Genomic DNA, 21,920 nt, shown 5'->3' on the forward strand with positions numbered 1-21,920 from the left:
TCTAGCGATTTTCAAGTTGAAACAACGAACTTTGGGGGGCAGTGGTAAAAAATAATTTCCTGAACAGGGTGGAAATCCATCTAAACCTACCGGAACAGACCAGTAGCTATCTTGAAAAGGTTATTTTATACACTTCTATGCCATTTCAGTTAAATCAACGATTATGGGGGGAACAGTGGCCATAATAACTTTTTCGTGGTGCGTCACCTACTGGATTTTTTTTATCAGTTTTAACGAAATGAATGAAAAAATTGATAATCCTTAGTTCTCCTTATGTTGCTAGCTTAGAATTTTTTTCGTAGATAAGGTAACGTAGTCACAAATCTAAATAACAACAAATAAAAATTTATTTCTAGCAATCTTTCGATTGCTATCTCTCTTGCGTTCTTGATCATTTATATAACAATGCGGTAAAATTGCGGTAAACCCCAATCAATAACATTCCATTCGATGACAGTACCGATTTTCGTTGATTAATCGGAGAGAATGCAAAATATCTTTTTAGTACGTTTAATTTTTCTTTTTTCAATTTACCAAAATATTTGTCAGGAGCAATAAAAAAACGAGAATATCGGTCGGAGACCGAATACTTATCGATCAAAACTGCGGTTTCGATTCGTGACTCTATAGTGACACATCACTAATTAATTAATAACTTGCTAAATATATGACATAATTTATCCAAAATCAATAGGCTTCTGATAAGATGAATGCACATGCAAAATTTGGAGCAGATTCAACCTCGCCTTCTTGAGATATCGCGTTCATCTAACAGACTTACAAACAGACATACAGACAAATACCTATCAACATACTTGCCGATCTTAAGATCGGTAAGTAATGACTGAACTCCGTTGTCAGACAGTAATTGCCTGCTCCAATAAGCGAATGTGCTTGGACTTTGGGAACGTGGTTCATGCTTTCTGTGTTGTTATTCGTCCAGTGTGCGCTAAGATGACCACTGTGAAGTGACTCACATGCCTTCTTCTAGTCCTGTGCAGTGGATGCTGATTCTTTGTTACGCAAAAAAATCTTTCTTTATCAATGGTAAAACCCGTCTTACCAAATAATCCCTCAATGATGGGTTTTCTACTTCGTGTAGGCTACTATCTGAGAGGTCTTTTCTACAAATGATTCTTCATTTTCTGTGGTTACTGTTCTTAATCGTTTCCAACGACTAACATACCGATCGTTTCCTTTCACTCGTATTGAGTCCCACTTTATTCTTCGTGAATTACTCGACATTATTTTTCAAATCGACATCATTTTTCAAAGTTTTCCCCAAAGTTCGCTGTTTTTCAACTTGAAAATCGCCAGAGGTAATAATAATGTCGTTTTAAAAATATTTTTGGTCTGTTCCGGTAGGTTTGAGTGAAAATTCTTCCCCGTTCCCCCGGTACGTTACGATAATTAAAGCAACTGAAAAATTACCACAACTCCATTTTTTAGAAAAAGAAAATCGTCATTGGTAAAAATACTTTAATGTAGGCCACGACAGAGTCCTGGTGTTGACGTTTTAGGGAAGGATTTACGGTACGGTACCGGTATTTATCCTGGGAAAAGGGAAGTCGATAGGACGGCTTGACCATATGACGAACCACGGCTGCCATATACCAGTATACGTTACCTACTACTGTCAGACTACGACCAATAGACCTACACGCCTACCAGTACCGGTGCCATATCAGTTTCATTTTTCAGTCATTTCAGCATTAGAAAATGTCTTATTATAAATAGTCCATGTGGATATATACCCATTTTTTCTTGGTGTGCAAATAAAAAGCTTGGAAAATACTGCAAGATGTTCCGTAAACCAAACTCAGAATGTCAAATCATGGTGTTCCACCCAACGATGGAAGAATTCTCTGATTTTTCTCGCTATATTCAGTACATGGAATCACAAGGAGCTCACAGAGGAGGAGTTGCAAAGGTAATTACTGTTTTACTTAACAACTTTCGAATATGTCAATCCTGACCCTCACCTGACTGCATCATCTAAAACAGTGCTGTAATAAGGCATTTCAAACTATACAAACTGTCATCCAAGACATGCAGACGATCACCCAAAATCGAGCAAGCTATTTCTCGTAGCAACGATCCCGATATGAGAGAGATCGCTGCCACTAGTGAATTCTTTATCGTCGGCGCAGATGCCATTTCGGGTTATCGTAGGTATACTCTGGCAAGCTCTATGACGTGGTTGTGATGTCTTAGTTACATAATTTTTGGGTGGCGTATTCACGTAGGGATTAGAATTGACATGTGCAAAAATTGTTATGCCGCGCCCAATTGGAGTACTTGAGGTACGAAACTACACAAGACCAAAGAAATTCATGTCCCCATCTTTGCATCTGTTACATATTTTAGTATTTGCTAGTATTGCCTCAATATACATCATGGTGTATTCTATATTTTTGCTTATTAAATCACGTTTCGTTTCTTTGATAAACAGTAATTTTTGTATTTTAAAAACATATTTTGAATATCATAGATTTTATTATTATACTAATAATGTTGTTTCATAAATTGTTTAATGTTATGATCAAATACTTGAGTATGAAATACTCAGTGGGGTCAGTGTAGATTTATTTATAACACATAAAATAATAATAAATACACACTGACCTTACTATATAGATCAGGGTTTTTCGAAATTTTCGTGTTCTGGAGCCCGCGAAGAGGTTGACAAATTTTTTAAAGAGCCCCACAATAAATTAATAAAAATAAAAACAAAAAAACACATTGTTACTTACCGATTAATAATCCTGAGTGAACTAAAATTACTGTGTTTGATGACTCAAATGTATTTGCTGGTTTGCTGATTTAAAAAAAATATTTAGTATTTCAATAAGTAAACGAATAGCTCGCGAAGCCACTAGGTTTCTCTTATGGAGCCCACGGAGCACTTTGAGAACCTCTGATGTAGGGTATGATAGGACAAGGTCTGTTTTTAGGACTTTAGCCCCGTTGTCCTCAAAGTAGACAAAAACATAAGATATTGCTTAATCGAATTTCCTTTTTTTTCCCTTTTACAAAATTTAACTTTTTATTTGTGGATGGTAAATTATACTGATTGAAAGTGATCATATGTCATGATTTCCTGTCAAATAAATCTAATCAGATTATTCAATGTATTCAAGAAAAATAATCGATTTGCACATCCCTGCTCTCATGTCTTGATGATGGTGTATGTGTGTGCCTCCTCCTGTAAGATTTGTTTGATTTCCTGATCAGGATTTTTACTTTTGGTTTTGCCAAGCAACGCTAGTGATACAGTTGAATGGATCTTACTTACTTTTAGGGCTATTTGGGTATCATGAACTGAATAGGCTACATACTGTGATTCCTCACACCCATTGGTATGTGCTATATACTCAAAGCTTTGAGTAAAGACGGGCATTAATTCTAAAGTGTTTTCATTCATTTACTAAAAGACATCTGAGGCAAAAAATTAGAAATATTAAAATATCATGTATGTATGTGTATTAGGTATAATAGGCATCGATTTTTTTTTGCTGCAGGCTTGCAACAGTTTGGTCTTTAACTGTTCAAAGCAAAGCTGCTCTGATTAATTAGACATACCGTAATTGCAATTCCGATGACTTTTGGTAACCAGATATAAAGATAACTTTTGTTCAGCATTCTGTCATTAGTGAATAATTAGTCATAAAACAATAGAAATTATTATAACTTCAATCGACTAATAACAGTAATGATAGGAGGTCAAAGGGACCATAAGATCACCATACATTTTTGAAGGTTTATTACATTAATAGCGTTCCAGAAGTAACTACCAAGATTAGCTCATTGACAATCCCCACAAATATTTCAAATTGCTTTGCTTTGAGTAATGGAAGCTGGTTTAGAAGGGTTGTATCAAGTTATGATACAGTATAAAACAAGAATGAAATAGGAATAGCCATTTTTGAGTATAGTATAATTGTTGACGCAGGACCCGTGATTTTTTTATTAACTAGGTGCCCATAGAGAGATATAATATAACTATAAGTACTTGAAATGAAATGGTATAAAATTTCCACACAACTACAGTGCATAATAATTACCGATATTTGTTTCCCAAGCATCCATCATTTAGAAACTATTAATGGGTGATGAATTTCCTTCTGTTTCATGATAGTCTTTCATTTTCTTCTTGATCACTTTTAATAAAAGGTATAAAATTTTCACACAACTGCAGTGCCAGTGTGTGATACCAGTAAATAACGATATTTGTTTCCAGAGCATCCATCATTAAGAAACCTCCCTTCTTCAATAAATGATTATTTGCCTTGATCCTATTCTTTGATAGTCTATTATTTTCTCAACTGAATCCCTCTTGATACATTTTTCATTCAAATATGACAGAAGTATATCACATGAAAATATCCCAAGTTTAGATACAGCACTATTTCAAACGTGAAATTCTTTGTTTTATTCAGCTTCATATAACTAAGCCTCTTTGAGTCTTTATACTTTTATATACCCTGGTTAAAAATACTCATCAAAACCTGTTTGCACGAGATGTTAATTTGTATACCTGAATTATAAAGAACCTACCTAAAATTTACACATGCTTCTGGCCCATTTTATACCCAGAGCCACAATGTTTATACAGTGAAAGATTACAAACTTTCAAATATTAAGGTAAATGTTTTATAGGAGTTGAATAAATAAATTGTGTGACATCACAAACTTACAAATACTCTATGTTTGGGCTTGTTTTCATGCCTTATCATATGGCAATGTTTGGCAGTTGCTCAAAGGGAGTAAGTGTAAAAACTTTACAAAATACTGACTTATACTGTCCAGAATTGTATAAATTAAAGATAGAGGGGTATATATTTGTGCAAATGTATTCTGGAGTATAAATATTGCAAATTATAGCCTAACCATAATCAAAGCTTTCTCCTCTATGACTCAAAGTCTGAAGATAGCTAAATCTCAACATGAGTTTTGTGTTCAATAGTTTACTCTTTATTGGTTTTGTTCAAGTTAACTATGCATAGATTCTCTGCAACCTTGTCAAAATGATAATTTTTTCAGGTTATACCACCCAAAGAATGGAGCCCATGTAAGTCATATGACAACATCGACAATTTAGTGATTCCTGCACCAATTTCACAGGTTGTAACTGGCCAAAAGGGGCTGTATACTCAGGTGTGTCAAATTTTGTTGATATTCTAATAACCCACACCACCTGAAGACTGTTATAGGCACCAGTATACACTGCAAGTGGATTTAAATTGTGTTTGAAATTAAAATTAGTGGTGTTACTTTGTAACTTGATGTGACTGGTGGGTTATTGAAGCCGTGATGGATTAGAAATATCAGATGGGAGAACAATAACTAATTTTAAATTCAAATTGCTTTAATTCAATTTCCACTCCACTTGAAATTTTTGAAAATTATCTGTAATTTTAATCGGAATATTCTGGTAAAATATGAATTTGTGGCATCGTCTGAAATTTATCTCATACAGGGAATATTTTTTAATCTAAAATAACTAAAAACTTCAATCTAAAATTTTGTTGTAAAAATTGTTGTGCAGGTTGTTTATGAAGTCACAAAAGTGCAAAGAGAATATATCGATATCATATATTATAGTTTGTTGGCCAGCACAGGTGTAATAAATGAAGTGAATACTTGAATAAACACTGATTAAAATAAACAAACCTGGTTGAGATATATTAATAATTGACTTCATACCAAAATTGAAATTGTAATGGGACTTTATATGAACATCCTGTATACCTTCATTTTCTGTGATTTTATATCAAAACATTTTTTTTACACATTCAGTATAATATCCAACAAAAACCTCTGGCTGTAAAAGAATTGCGTAGACTGACGAACACTGACAAATATTCTCCACCGTTTCATGAGAGCTACGAAGACTTAGAGAGAACATATTGGAAAAATATAACGTTCAATCCTGCTATCTATGGAGCTGATATTAGTGGTTCTCTATATGACAAGGTAGCATGATGTGTTGATCAATACTTGTATTTGATGAAATAAATAATTTTTTATAAATTTCCAATTTTAATATGGAGCCATGGAAAATATATTTGGCAATTCAACTAATCAAAAAGTATATTTCCCTTAATCTTAGCAAACTTCATTGGTAGGACTTGGCGTATTAGCATTTTAGTGACTTTTATCAAGCATGCTCAAAACAGTTAATTTGAAACAAAAAATAAATTTTATTGTCCGAGATATATTTTTGGGTGACAGTAGTTTTAATCAAAATTCCTATGGGATTTGGATTTGTAATATATTTATGTGATGGCTACCATTACTAGGTTAAATAAATTTCAATCTTGTCGTCAACTGTCTTAACAAGGTGATGAATAGTTTGGCAAGTGTGAAAATTTACATGAAGCGTTGTTCGCTGATTAGAGTTCCAGTGGTAATAGGTGCATCTAGCTGTATGTATATCAGGCATATTTGCTGGGCACAATGTTATTGTTATCACCCAGTTTGATTAATCAATGTTCGTGCATTTAAGTAGTCTGGATAAGACCCGATACACTGTGTCACTGGACTTGCGCCTCAATGCGCACTGCGCAGCCTGGTTCAAATGCCATGACCATTACCTCACCCTGAATGTAATAAGTTGGGTATTCAATTCTTGTTCTTACAGCAAAGTAGTTCCTCACATACAATGGCTGCTTGTATAGGGCTTTGTTCACATAGAAACAGGAAATTTATAAAAATTTGCATATAGGCCAACCCTACAAATCTCATTGTAAGAACTTAGCATGGTTAGAGTTGTAGCTGTTGGAATTATGTTAACATAATGTCATCTCGTTTGAGAGTTATATGTATATATTAGGTTTTTTTCAGTATTTTCTGTTTTTTACACAAAGCATTTCTTTTATGGCATTTGATTTGAGGCATATTTCTTTACCAAGATCCCTATTTTTATAGGATGTAGATGTTTGGAATGTGGCAAGACTGGACACAATACTAGATATGGTAGAAAACGACACTGGAGTAAAAATTGAAGGAGTGAACACTGCTTATTTATACTTTGGGATGTGGAAGACTTCCTTTGCATGGCACACTGAAGATATGGATTTATATAGTATAAACTATGTCCACTTCGGAGCACCAAAAACATGGTAAATATGAGTTTTGACTTTTTGTATGTCCAAGTCAAGTGTTTGATAATAGTATACATACTCATGCTTCTTTGTCTTCGGTTTAATTTTTCTTGATTTAGGATTTAAGATAGCTTTTGTGCAAGTGTCCTGGATTACTGGAGAGCATTGGTATGGTCGTACACAAACAGAGGTTTAAGCATTAAATAAATTTTCTTTATTTTTGTGAAAGTATTAAGATATTTATGTGCTCTATATTTTTGGATCACTCTGTATTCAGAATATACCTACAATTAATTGTTTTTTAATTGGTCATCTTCGATGGAATTGACAAATATTTTTGATCTTCTTTTTTTACATTCAAATTTTTATGTGATGATAACTGTTTTGGTATTGTTCTTTTCACATTTGTTCATGATGCTCAAGTTGTTGTTACATTACCATTGTTCTTGATTCCCCAGGTATTCTATTCCTCCTGAACATGGGAAGCGTCTGGAGCGTTTAGCAAATGGTTTCTTTCCAAATAGTGCTTCAACATGTCCTGCATTTCTACGGCATAAAATGACTTTGATTTCACCATCAGTGCTGAAAAGATATGGAATACCATTCAATAAAGTAATGATGAGTGTTTTTTCTTATGATTTTAAAATTAGTTTAAGTACAGTTGAAAATATTTCAAAGAAATTGCAAAAATAGGAGGCTACTTGTAAAAATATTTTTTAATTTCACCAAATTTCATAAATCTGTAGCAGTTATTGGTATGTAGACTATTATCGAAGATGGCATTTTGTCAAGAAATGTGTATTTTGAATTATTTTGGATATGATTTTGAATTATGGGGGTTATATTATATGGGTTTTGTTGATGGCGTAGTGGTTAGCGATGGATTTAACGTTTTTTTCATCACAAATAAGAGAAATTGGGTTCAAACTTCATTTTTACCACCTTGAGAAGAATATAATATTTTGGGTAAGCAATGCTGAAGTAGAAAGATAACTTTTATAGCAATGACTGCTTGTACAAAGCCTTGCAATGAAGAATTGAAAATACTATAGAAAAATATTGTCAAAGAGAAATTGACTAGATAACTCAAACATGCGACAACAAATGTCCTCTCATTGTGTATGATGGAAATAGATAACTTGTTGGAAGCATTTTGTAAGCATGGACTTGGATTTGTCTAGCTTACTTATCATGCTGGAATCAGAGTAAAACATATCTAACTTACAATCCTGTTCTTTTGACAGATAACGCAAGAAGCAGGTGAATTTATGATTACTTTTCCGTATGGTTATCATTCTGGATTTAATCATGGTTTCAACTGTGCGGAATCCACCAATTTTGCGTCAGAAAGATGGATCGATTATGGGCTCGCTGCAGAAAAATGTCGATGTCAGAAAGACATGGTCTATATTAATATGGATCTCTTCATCAGAAATTTTCAGGTTCTTTCATTTTTGAAACATTCTCAGCTTAAATAAAAAAATTAATTGATTGGTTGCCTATAATCAATTAGAAAAGTGCATAATAGACCGTAAAATGAATTAGTTCTGAATTTAAGACGTTTCATCATAAAATTGAAATTTTTGAAATAGAAATATTTAAGTTCGGTAAGTATTGTCAACAGACAATACAAAAGACATGTACATGCATTAGTTATAGTCAAAAGTCGTATTTTTATCTACGCTGAGACTGACTCTGTTGTTCTGAGTTTTTGTGGATGGAGGATGAGAGTCGTTGTTGTGTGTAGTCTTTCCAAAAGGATCTAAATTGTGAAAATTTCTCCCAGCTCAATTCAGTTTAAAAATGCCTTATAAAAAAAACTCTCTAGTTTTATTACACTGAAAAGTGTATAATATTGTGTGCATGTGCAATCATTGTATTGCATTGCATCGTATTGATTCAGAATCTTGTTCAAATCCAAATTTATCTTTTTATGTATTTATTTGAGCATTTACTATTTTTGTTTTCTCTCTTATCAGCCTGAGAAATATGAACTCTGGAAAGAAAATAAGTATGAAGCAAAGTTATCTTATCAAGATATTCCTGATCTGCCTGATTTCTCTAAGAAACCTGTTCATTGGAGGGTGAAAATGAAAGAAATAAAACTTGAAAATGAAAAACAAAAGTAATTCGTAACTAGAATTCTGTCTGTTTTTTCTGGCTGAATATACAATTACCTATGTTTCTGATACTGGCTGGCTTGGGTCAATGCAAACGTTAGACACATGCCGGCCATTGCTTGTCTGATTCATCCACACCGGAATCACAGGTTTAAAAAGAGAAAAAATTGCTTGTCTTTAGTTTAAGTTTTAATACAGCAGCAATTTGGCCACTGCTTTCTCTTTCATCCAGTTCCGACCGCCTGAAATATTTGTCAGCTTGGATATTTACAACCAGCCCATTTGAGAGTTTGTGGTTTGTCTTATACCTAAATTACAGCCCTTTCTCTCAAGATGGGATTTTGTCTCGAGTATTTACTAATATTGTATGTGTGACGATATTTCTGTTGATTTTATTTATATTATTCTGTATTAAATTCTAATTTGTTTTCACTCATATTTCAAAAATTTTTATATAAATTTTATATAATTTTTAGATATTTACAACCTGACCATTTGAGAGTTTGTGGTTTGTCTTATACTTAAACTACAGCCCTTTTTTTCAAGATGGGATTTTGTCTCGAGTATTTACTAATATTGTATGTGTGACGATATTTCTGTTGATTTTATTTATATTATTCTGTATTAAATTCTAATTTGTTTTCACTCATATTTCAATAATTTTTATATAAATTTTATATAATTTTTAGATATTTACAACCTGACCATTTGAGAGTTTGTGGTTTGTCTTATACTTAAACTACAGCCCTTTTTTTCAAGATGGGATTTTGTCTCGAGTATTTACTAATATTGTATGTGTGACGATATTTCTGTTAATTTTATTTATATTATTCTGTACTAAATTCTAATTTGTTTTCCCTCATATTTAAATAATTTTTCAATACAAATCGTCAAAATGATCAATCTGATAAATATTTTTTCAACTTTTCAGAAAGCTGAAAACTTCATCCACCACTTCAACGAAAGTTGATCAGTTATCTGCAAAGAAGACTCCTCAAAAAATTCCTAACAAATCTCCAGCTAAGATAAAACAGTGAGTATAGAAATGCTACACATTGCAATTGAGATATTTCAGAAGTAGGCCTACTGCTCTGTGCATCCCCAATTTCGTTTAAGGTAATATTTGATCGATGGTTGGCTGTTTAGCTGTAGGAATGGCTCCTATTACCATTTGAATGACCTCACTCGCATAGGTCCATTTGGCTGCTGCCATATTAACAGACATCAGGTTTGATTTTTAGGGCAACTACTCAACTATACAAGATGTGTTCTTCCAATCAAGATTTTCATGGGTTCCAATTATCTCTAGTCTTAATGAAAAACGGTGATAGATGTGTCTCTGTAAATTTTGTTACATTATGCTATTGTCTAGAAAACTGTCTCATTTCATTGACTGTATTGTCTCCACTGTCAAAGATGAATATCTGTGTTTAAATGATTTGACAATATACTCTTAAATTTTTTTTTTATTTTTTTTTTAAATTTCATTCATAACTTATAATACATTCGAGGCAATCTTTACAAAACCTGACTTTTCTCATTAGAAGCATAAGATTTGAATAGAAAAGTCAGTATTTCAGTTTAGATTCAGATTTAGTGATGTTTTGATTTATATGTGCTTACTATATATATTTGAGGTATTCTATTTAGATCGAGTATCATAGTATTGTATCGACATCCTTGGCAAGGATTATCTTCGAATATAACCCATAACAGTGAAAAGATTTTATGTAGAATGCTCCATCTTGCTTCATCATTTGCTTTAATTTTTTTGTCAAGGTCACCATCTGGATTATCAAAACTGCCTTGCTTCGTTAAACTGGAAAAAGACTTCACTATTTGTGATTCACAACACATTACAAATTCTTCAAAAAAATCAACGATCAAGAGATCATTATCGGAAGTATCATCAACGAGTAGCAGCGGATTTTGTCTCCAGAATATTTCGCAAACTAAGAGGCTGCAAGGTAGCAGTGGATGTCTCAACAACAAACCATCAAGTACTAATGTGTACCAGTTGAATATGGGATCCGTATTTGCAGGGTTTATCCCTACCACAGATCAGGTATGTGCAGTACTTTTTAATCTTAGATATTACTTTCTTCTCCATTTTTGAATGTTGAATGGAGTAATCATATTGAGCTTATTTTCTGTAAATAATGGGAGTACAATACTACAAAATTTGAATTTAGAAATATCGTAATACTTTTTTTTAAACAACTTTCAATCAGCTTTTTTTATGTTGGTTATCAGTGACCTTTGCTCAACTTCTCCATCTGTTGATGCTGAAGCCAGTTTTTTTTCCAACCCAATCCTTGTCTCAATCACATTCTTCCAGGTCCAGCTATCTTTTTTCACTTAGACCAGCGTTTCTCAGCTGGCGAAATTCTTCTCTAGTGAGGAATTTTATTGTTTTAATGTAAATATTACTTTGTGTTTGGTGTTGTTCCACTGGTGTTGTTCCACTGGTTAGTTTTTTATTATCATTGTAATACATCTCGTACATCATAATCTTGCTCTATTCAACTTGGGGAGGAATGTATCGAACCACTAACTTAAAATATATTTACAAATTTTAATATTTTTAATTAGAACACTGTTTCACTCGACAATGAAGATCACTCAAGTATATCATCACAGTTTCTGACTCTCTCAGACAGAATTAAGATGGGAAGAAGAAAACCTAACAACAACGAAACAAAATCTTCACAACTAAGTAACGAAACAACAAATATTAAAATAAAACCGAAGCAAACAGAACAATCTAAAACAAACGAAAATACAATCTCACCACCAAATTCTGATCACGACATGTACACGAAGCGTTTGACAATCAATAAATCGTCAGTTTGGGCTGGAAGACCATCAACTTCCAAGCAACGATCAAAATCTTATCCCCCGTTACCGGTAAAAATGTGTTTCGTAAATAAAGAGAAACAACTAGAAGCAGGTTCAGAGCAAAATTCTGTACTGAATCAATCGCCGGAGAGAGTGAATACATTTACTGCACCGTCTTTGAATAAAAAAGTTGATACGCAAAGTGAGTAATTGTAAAAGTGCTTTGCCATTGTATTTTCAAGTTCAGTTAAATCTGAAAAATCCATCATATAATATATTGAACTTATTATCGTTTTGTTATGTTGACATCTATAATACAGCTAATGTATAAAAATTTATAGTAAAACTATTATAGACAATATACTCGAATGGATTTAACCAATTTCCTCCACCTTACCTTACTTAAATAGCCAAGTAGTTGCCTCGGAGACTTGTTTTGAGCAGGAATACATCCTAGAATTGCGTTAAAAGGGTTCTGAAAAGGTTTACAATGAATGGGTGTGACAAGCATTAGACTCAAGTTAAAATCAGGACCAAATCCCATGCCCACCAGCCAGGCACCTCCCAAGGTGTAATAAATTAAGCAGACAGTGCCGGACCGGAAGATTCCAACCGTACTAAACTATCTTACTTTCTTTTCTAGTAGGGCTGCCTCTGCAGAACCTTGTTCAGGAAAAAGACGTATAAATATGTATAGGAAAAAATCTTCGGCTAGTTTTTTCATGTGTGGGTGAACATTTTTTTTAGAAACTATGTCCTCTGCTTCTACTGCAAAGCATGAACTCCCTCAATTAACTTCAATTAATACAAAAACAAAACTAACACCTGAGAAAAAGGAAACAAAACTTGAAACACCGTCGAGTAATTCCTCAGGTATATAATTATGTTGTTTGTTGGTTGCGCATGACCATTCGTTCAAAAATGATTGAGGATGATCTTGCAATAGATTTTTTATTTTCCCTTATTTATTATTATTTTTTTAATTTGTTTGAACTACGTCATGCTATTACTGAAATTTAGAAATATATTAATCAGATCTCTTTGTGTAAAATTGGACTAAAGTCATCATTTTACTGTAAAAACAGCTCATTTTATCATAGAACAGTGGTATTGAACATCTAATTCTAAAGTCTTTCCTAATATTCAATTTTCAAAAAATATTGTCTTGAATATTCTTTGGACATCTTTGGTTTTGTGTGCAAGGATCTGCCTGATTATGCTAGTGTTGCAGGTTTAAAATGTCGAGTGTTGACCCTATGCCCATCTCATTCAGGGTGTATTAACTTGGGCTAACAATGCTGAAGACATATTCATCTTTTATATATTAACTTTATGTAACAAGAGAATTCTTATACAGAGTATTGGTTGGAGTGAAGCTGTGACAATAATAACTCTTAGAAATATAAAATAAATTGTTATTTTGAATTCAGTTGAATCAGATTTAAGCGGGAGTGAAGAATCAGCTGCAAATTTTTTATTACTCATGAAACACTCGCAACAGTCGAATTCATCTACTAATTCGAAACAATCGCAAAATATGAAAGAGAAAGTAAAGGAATCGCCAAGCAAAGCAAAACAATCACCTTTTTCTGCTACTCGACCGCCGTTAAAAAGACGACATCCCGTCAGTAAGAAAGGACCGTCTAAAAAATCAAGTCCCACGGTTTTTCTCAAGAATACAAGTGCTGGTAAGTTTGAATTACTAATCTTATTGAAGGTATTCATTTTTACAAATATGAGAATAACTTTTATCCAAGCAAAATATATTAAAATTTACAATCATCTATGATAGGATTACACATTCAATTTGAGGACACTTATCATATGGGGAACGACAACCTCTCATCCGATCGGAGTATATGATAAGTTTATCATTTCATTACTTCCTGAGGTGGAATGTGGCTTATGGAGAAAGCTGCAGCAGTGAGAAATTCAACGCTATTCCTAAATTTTAAAATAACTTTTCTCTTTTTTTGAATTTTATAAACAGATTCCGAGTCAAGCGAAGATGATTTAGACAGCGGTACAACAAAACAGAAGCGATCAAGGGGTCGGCCTTCTAAATCTGAAATGAAATCACTAAGAAACAGTGATGGATATCCTAATTTATGGCCGAGACGGAAAGCGAGTTTTAAAACAGAACGACAATATAATGCGACTGTTGCCAAACTACCACCTTATTGCGCCGTGTGCACTTTGTTTTGCCCATATTATAAGGTACTTCCACTTATATCTTATGATCTGGGTTTGTCGGTCCTGTAAGAATAGAAACACATTGTAGCCTATTAATTAATACTCATTGACAAATCGTTCATTACTAGAGTTACCAATATGGTGCAGTCACTCTAAACCAGGGATCTGCAACCTTTTGTCTCTTGCTGGCCAAAATTAAGGGCTGCAAATCTTGGCGGGCCGCACATTTTTTATTAAGAAAGTTAAAAACCGAACAAGTGACTAATGAATCACGTTTTTTACACATATCACAAGTTGAAATTTTAGACTTTATTAAATAGCGAGCCACAACCTGTCAACTCAAGTCGTCTTACTTGGCTAAAAAATTTACAGATGACATTTATGTGACACTGTTGCAGTACGCTCGATAGCTTTTCAACCTCAGGTGACACACTGAATGAAGCCAAGATTAGAACATTTTCTAAATGAGCGTCACCAATCCTAGTTCTCCGCTTGTTCTTTGTAATGTTAAACTATGGTTAAAATTCGCAGTTGCCGTTTTATGGCTAACTTTCAGTGGAGCATCGCGAGCCAGATTATTCCACCAGCCTGCGGGCCCTTGGTTGCCAACCTCTGCTCTAAACCATTTATAGGAACAGTCGAGTATGTCCCATTTCCCTAGTATTTTTTTATACACTTTTCACTCTGAACAAGGCTCTGCACAGACGAGGACCAATATGTAAAAAGCTGCCCCTATACTGGAAGGCCGAAATCTTTGCATTTCGGCATTATCTACCCAATTTATTACACTGTGGGTAAAGTGGTGGTGAGATTTGAACCCAAGATTTTACCCTGTGATGCCATCATGAATAGGTATAAATGTGTTTCTCAGACTTTTTTTTGCCCCGGAACACCTATGCTTTTTATCTCGCCTAGCGGGACACCAAGAAATTAGAAAGTTAAATTGGTAATAAAAAATTGTGTGTTGAATCAACTTGCACAACCGACTTACCATGACATTTTTTTTATTGCGTCTTCCAGTTTTAAGCCAACAATCCATTGGGAAGGGTGGTTGTCAAAAAATTTAGCCTATGGTAGAATTGAAAAGTTTCCTGTTGATTTGACAATTAAAAACTTGGGCCGACAGTGAACAATATTGGACGGTTGACGAAAAATAATGAGTCTGACAGGTCAACGATTTCTAGATAGTCATTGAAATCTATTGTCCGGTGGCAAGCATATGGATTTGAAAGTTTGTCTAACTCTGTATGAAATCTCAGTATAAACTTCTTTTATTTGTTTTCTATTGGACAGAAATGTTTGATCGGTGATCAAAAAACTCCAACCTTCTCAGAATTATTGGAAAAATCAGCCTCAAAACCTCAAGAAACAAGAACAAAACCACTTATTCCAGAAATTAATTTTGCGACAAGTGTGAATAACCCAGCCCCTCTTGCTACTTGTCAGCTATTAGGTAAATAAATCACTTTGTTCATAATCATGTTTTTTGTTAAACGCTACTTCTGTGATGCTCATCGCACAGATGGGGTACAAAATGACACACAAATTGCAGAACTTTAAGAAAAAATTTAAAATTTTGGCCGCACGCCATGAGGGTATATTTTGATATTTTTATGAAGTTAACTACTACTTTTTATGAGGTTAACTACTGGTAAAGGGACTGCTGACAAGTATTCTAATAAAATTCCTATAAACGGTGTGTAATACAGTTCACCAAATATCATCTATCATTTTCAGAATAAAATCTGTTATTGAAAAGTATCAAATAATTATGTATATCATAGTGCGGCTAAATGAAATTATGATTCCCACTCTAATATCAAAAAAATAGACTGGCTGATCTTTGACCCCACATTCCTGGTTGAAATTTTATATTAGAATTGCTGGCTGTATATATATGTATATATATATATATATCTAACAGGGGATTTGCATAAAATGGTCATTTTGTAAAGCCAGCAAATGCCTTTATATTCGAAACCGCTAATTACCCACTTTTGTCCCTATTTTGTATATCTCCGCTTTCTGTAGAGTTGACAATAAAGCTTGTGCTTCTTTCTAGATTCTGAGGGCAAAAGCAGTCTTATTCAATGTCAAGTCTGCATGGTACAAGTGCATGCTTCGTGTTATGGAATTGTGAAACCTGAAAAACCATGGACGTGCGATAGGTGTTCTTTTAAAGCATGGATTGCTGTAAGTAATTGGATTTAGAGTACCATGGTCATTGTAACCCTAGTATATTTAAATTCTTAAAAAGCGTACAAGTTTTATTATCGGTACATAATACTATTGTGCTCTGGTCCAAGCCTTTTGGTAATCGTTAAGTTTACAATTTGACATTCGACCTGGTGCCCAAATGAAAGACTCACAAATTGAGACTCATCAAAATGAGAAATGAATCTTCACTTATTTCATGTTCACACTTCTTTAGCAATGTTCTCTATGTTGTATGAGAGGTGGTGCCCTCAAACCTGTTAACGATGGGTTGCAGTGGGCCCACATATTATGTGCTGTGTCGATACCAGAAGTGTCATTTGATGATATACCTTTAAGAAACGGAATCAATATAAGAAATTTAAGTCCTGCTCGGCAAAAACTGGTGAGTGTTGTAATTTTTGGTTTTTAACTATCTTTTTTCCTATATACAGGCCAACCAGGGTTTTTTCAGGAATCTGCGCAGTCCTCAGTCGAATTCGCTGTGTTTAAATTTACCTGGCTATAGGGCCAACTTCAGACAATAGGCAGCTGTCGTACAACAACTCGGCACTTCATGCTAGTTATATTGGGTCAAATTTTTGGAAAACCCTGATACTTCATTTGGTATTATCGCAGTCATCCTTTTCAGGATTAATGCTGTCAAAATATTAATGTTTCAAAATATAACTTTAGTTTTTCAACAACAAAGTATCATGCTTGCATTTCATTATATTCGTATTTAGGAATTTTGGATATGTGACTCGATCGCTAAGCAAATTTACTGGTAAACACTGTAATGGCAAGACCATATAGCATTTTGGGGTTAGTCTATGCCATGTCTATTTTTAATTTCTTTTATATGAAATCGAATTCAAGTAATTTTGTTAACCATCTCTCTTGTAAGCTATGAATAAATTTATTATTCTGTTTTCTAAAAACTTCACAAAATAAAACGAAATATTTAGTAACCGGTAGTTCGAAACTTTTTGAGTTTTTTTTTATTTAGAAATGGCATTTGTTTTTCAGAAATGTACATACTGCAAAAGAGCTAAAAAGAACTTGCAATCTCTAGGAACTTGTATCCAATGTTGTGCGGGGGTGTGTGCCATATCGTTTCACCCAACATGCGCTCACGCTGCTGGAGTTAAAATGGAGACCGGCGATTGGCCTCTTCCTGTGTTTGTGTATTGTCACAGGCATGCCCTGCAGAAAGAGAGAGCCATGGTATGTATTGAAACTTTCAGATGTTTCCATAAAGACAAATAGTCAATTTGAATCCAAATCTATCTCAATATAATATCTCACATGTAATTTGGATCTTACATCACAATAATGTTTACCATATCCAAGATGATTGTCTGAGTATAGATAAATCTTTGGCTCACCATCCAGGAGTTCACAAATGCTATTCCCACTGGCGATGTTCGTTTATGAAGAAGTTTTCATAACTGGTTAACTATTATGCAAATTTTACTGTTAATCATAGACTTGGGTATAATGTGATAACTACGACATCTTATCTTTTTCCCTTTCTCCTGTTTTTATTTTTTATCAACTAGACTTGCTCAAATTTTATGGTCCGCGACCCACTCTCAAGGACTACTAGCCTATGGCCCACTGCTGTTCTATAAAAAATATTAAGTTTTGCTTTTATTAACACTTTTCTATCAGGTATTTTATGCGTCATGTCAATAAAAAAAATTTGAAAAAAAGTAAAAGAATTATTCCTTTACAGTCAAAGAATAAAAATCATGGTCAGTTTGCTTCAATAAATGTGGTCATCATGAATGGTACTTGGTGAAGACCTTTTCTTGCGGTCCTAGAAAACCGAGACCCAGTTTAAGAAATCCTGAACCATACTTCATGCCAAAATTTGCACAAAAGATGTAGCAAACCTAATAGACACTGCTCTCATATTGCTTCTATCTTGAGAATACTCATGATTTTTTATTAATATGTGCAGGATGTCAAATCTGGCAAGAATCTACCTGACGTTGCAATAGGACAAACTGTGTTTGGAAAACATCGAAACGGTAGATATTATCCATGCATCATACGAAGTGAAACATCGCAAAATTTTCATCATGTCATCTTCTCAGACAATTCATGGAGTGACAACCTTTATCAAGAGGATATCATTGTAAGATTTATATTTTTTTGGCTTTTTTTTTTTCTTTTAAAAAAAAGCCTTAGTAACAATTATCTCTGTGTTATTTATATCCAGTTTACTATCTCCTACAAACGATAACTCTGTATTGTCCAACACTCATTATTTTGGAGGTTGCAATTGCATACTTGTTATGACTGTGCTGTATAGGAGGAGGTCTTTTGCGATAAATACAAGTAGCAGAAAATGCAAGAATTTTTATATTTTTTATCATCTATGCCGTTTTTATATGGCCATGAACTAAATTATTCAACGCCTCCAATGTTAATTTTATATTTTTTTCTTTATTTTAGAGTCATACTTTTGAGACAACATTTCCTAGAGAAGGTGATAAATTGTCTGTTAAATGGACTGATGGAAAAATATACGAAGCCAGCTATGTACAATGTAAAAAACATCAGGTCTTAATGGTAAGGATCGTTTGCTGTCACTATTGTGTCGTTTCCTTGTTCACTATGATATAAAATAGGGCATTGGTATTCAATTAGTTTGCTCCACCATTATATTCTTGAATGAAGGGTGCTCTAAAAAATCGAAACCAATGTCATTTGGAACATATTTTAGAGAACATAACTTTTGTTAAAAGCGTCTTAGATTACTGAAATTTCCGGGTACAATCATACGCAAACTAAAGTTCAAGTGTTGAATAGGTGAAAGTATTTGAATAAATGATGGATTATATTTTTTTTATATCGATTTCACAACGTCGATGTAAAATTTGGCAAGAATTAATACTGGCCAAATAAGCACATTTTAGGGAAAAAATAGTTTTCATTTTGAGTTACATTCGGACTAATTTTCAAGTCGTACCTTTTTTTTGTAAAGGTTGAATTTGAAGATGCATCCTTTCTTTCAATAAAACGGGAAGACATGTATACAACTATGGATGAAATGCCTAGAAGAATTAAACGAAAATTGGTGAGTTTATTGCTGTTGTTGAATAAATGATTTGAGAGACTACAATGGTAACCTATGGGTACTCCCGTAGTACATAATTTTATTCTGATTTTCCTTTTTTCTATTGCGAGTTGGGGGACTGTCTGTGCTGGTCATATGAATATTACACTCTGCCGATATGATCTGTCCCTTTACACAACTTGGTGTAAAGTATGCGAATAAAATTAGCTACCTCCATATTGGTACACATACCTCTGGAGTGCCAACCTATGGTGTGGTAACCTATTCCAGTGAAATATATAGCAATAGCATATTTGTATGAAGTATGCATTACGTAAATTCACCATTGAAACTAATGGTTGATCTAGTAATCAGTCTTCATCAGGTGTATTATACTTTATTTTAAGACTTCGTAATATTCTTTATTACAGTCAAACGCAACTCTCATGGCAAAATCGGACTATCTGGAGTCGCCTAAAAAGTTAAACTCAGGCTCGTTTGTAAGTCAAAGAGCTGCTTTCAATGAAAAAAGGAAAAAGATGGCAAATGCAGCTACAGAAATCAAAACCACCAATGCTGATGAATCTCACAAAATAGAGCTGATGAAAAATAATGACACTGTGCCAACAAATGCTTGTACCAAAGGTTAAATGAGTTTTTATCAGGTGTTCCCTACATGGATTCAGTCTCAGGGTCTCAATAGGATACAACAGGGGTGTGCAACCTTTGTTACAGGTGGGCCGAATAAAAAAAACTGGGTGAAACCGTGGGCCGCAACTTTATTTATCAGACTCTCTAGTGCAAGAGTGGGCGAAATTTTTTAGTATAAGAGCCGCATGCAACTAGTCAGAAATACGCTAGAGCCGCATAATTTTTGAAATCAATAATATTAATACCGTGAACTGAAAAGAACTTTACACCAACTTATAATAACAATATTGCAAAGTATTCATTGCGAGGCTATATCAGAAGTAGTTGAAACCGCCAACGCAGCAACAAATATTTGATTGTAAGATTTGGCGTTTGACTGATTTGAATTAAATTCCACGCTACGATTTTCATACTAAAACGGTTTGCGGTTTAACCACCGTTGCTTTAGTAGTTACATGCACAAAAAAGATTTGGCGTTTGACTGATTTAAATTAAATTCCACGCTACGATTTTCATACTAAAACGGTTTGCGGTTTAACCACCGTTGCTTTAGTAGTTACATGCACAAAAATTTTGGTATTTATCTAATGTGTTGTTTGCTTTGCACAAGCTAGCCGTTAGGGCTTTGTAACCCCATAGGCATGGACAAAAAAAAATTGGTCTCAGGTATAGTATAGGCTTGGAATTACTCCCACGTACCAGAATAAACTAAGTTAAAAACTCATTTCGCGGGCTGCCGGATTTGGCCCGCGGGCCGCAGGTTGCACACCCGAGGGGTACAGCATTGCACTTGTAATTCTAAATTTTATTTCATTATCATATTGTACTGTGTAGCTTTCCTAAAAATCAGTCTTGCTGAAAGCCCAATAGCTGCTTGTGGAGGAAGCGAAATGACGATTGGTTATATTTACCCATCGCTACTACTGAGCTACCATGGGATCAGTCATAAAGTTGGCTTACGACTTTATAAAACTTCAATATAACATACTTAAAAAGGAATTACCCTATATTATTGAACTGTAGTAGTGTACCTGGTGTAGCATTACTATGGGGATGAATGAAGATAACATATGTTTTGAAGGGTGTCTGCTGTTCTTAATAAGAGTTTGGCACTCTCTAAATTGTTTAACGCTAAAGATTTATAATAATGATGAATCTCAACTTTGAGACTACGCTTATATGATAATTTTTTGATTTAATCTTATGTGATGAATTTCGTTTTTATTTGTAGTCTATACTGAATATTTTTGACGGCATATATATTAGAATTTCTTTTTCATTCTCATATTATAATTTTTATTTCATTGTTGTTTGTCTTAATCAATCTGCTGTTATGAATTTTCGCACGTTTCTTTACTAATTTAGCCTGTCACATAATGAATTAATTCAAAATGGTCAACTAAAAATGAAAATATCTACCCTGTTTGCAGTTACCAAGGCTGTTTTTAACAGTTGGGACTTTTTATACTCTCGGCACAGTCAACTGAATAGAATTGTGTCTGCAGTGCAAATTCTTTTCATTGTCATTTCATATTTGTTCTTGTTTGCATGTATTGTCTAGAAATTAAGCATCGTTTTTGTTGATTCGTCATTGCAGATGTTATTGTCCTTGGTATTCAAATAAAGCCAGTTTAAAGAATGCTATTGGTATAATAGGTGCTTTATTGCTTCAATTCAACACACTCTCACCATTTGGTAACGGCTACTGTTAAGATAAGGCTTGGTCGACTTGTTAAAAGCTAGGGCTACATC

At 33.9% G+C, this 21,920-nt stretch overlaps 1 protein-coding gene across 1 annotated transcript; it reads left to right on the forward strand.

Moving 5' to 3' along the window:
• The first annotated feature begins 1,699 nt into the window (after nucleotides 1-1,699).
• LOC120339886 (lysine-specific demethylase 4C-like) lies at nucleotides 1,700-21,812 on the forward strand. Its single transcript, XM_039408121.2, has 21 exons — nucleotides 1,700-1,930; nucleotides 5,044-5,157; nucleotides 5,800-5,976; nucleotides 6,931-7,124; nucleotides 7,565-7,718; nucleotides 8,351-8,548; nucleotides 9,086-9,231; nucleotides 10,158-10,259; nucleotides 11,006-11,291; nucleotides 11,819-12,266; nucleotides 12,812-12,937; nucleotides 13,495-13,752; nucleotides 14,055-14,281; nucleotides 15,551-15,710; nucleotides 16,320-16,450; nucleotides 16,689-16,856; nucleotides 17,480-17,677; nucleotides 18,417-18,593; nucleotides 18,914-19,030; nucleotides 19,446-19,538; nucleotides 19,949-21,812. The coding sequence occupies exons 1-21, from the start codon at nucleotides 1,802-1,804 to the stop codon at nucleotides 20,165-20,167; spliced, it is 3,822 nt and encodes a 1,273-aa protein (XP_039264055.2). The 5' UTR covers nucleotides 1,700-1,801; the 3' UTR covers nucleotides 20,168-21,812.
• Nucleotides 21,813-21,920: the final 108 nt, after the last annotated feature.

The sequence above is a fragment of the Styela clava genome, chromosome 1 (assembly GCF_964204865.1).
Source record: "Styela clava chromosome 1, kaStyClav1.hap1.2, whole genome shotgun sequence".
NCBI lineage: Eukaryota > Metazoa > Chordata > Ascidiacea > Stolidobranchia > Styelidae > Styela > Styela clava.

What these genes read in the sequence shown, in the direction of transcription:
- LOC120339886 (XM_039408121.2), top strand. Translation starts at nt 1,802, where the DNA reads ATGTTCCGTAAACCAAACTCAGAATGTCAAATCATGGTGTTCCACCCA. An exon ending in TCTTCATCAGAAATTTTCAG is followed by an intron (nt 8,549 to 9,085) that starts GTTCTTTCATTT and finishes CTCTCTTATCAG; the next exon opens with CCTGAGAAATATGAACTCTG. An exon ending in AAAAACATCAGGTCTTAATG is followed by an intron (nt 19,031 to 19,445) that starts GTAAGGATCGTT and finishes TTTTTTGTAAAG; the next exon opens with GTTGAATTTGAAGATGCATC.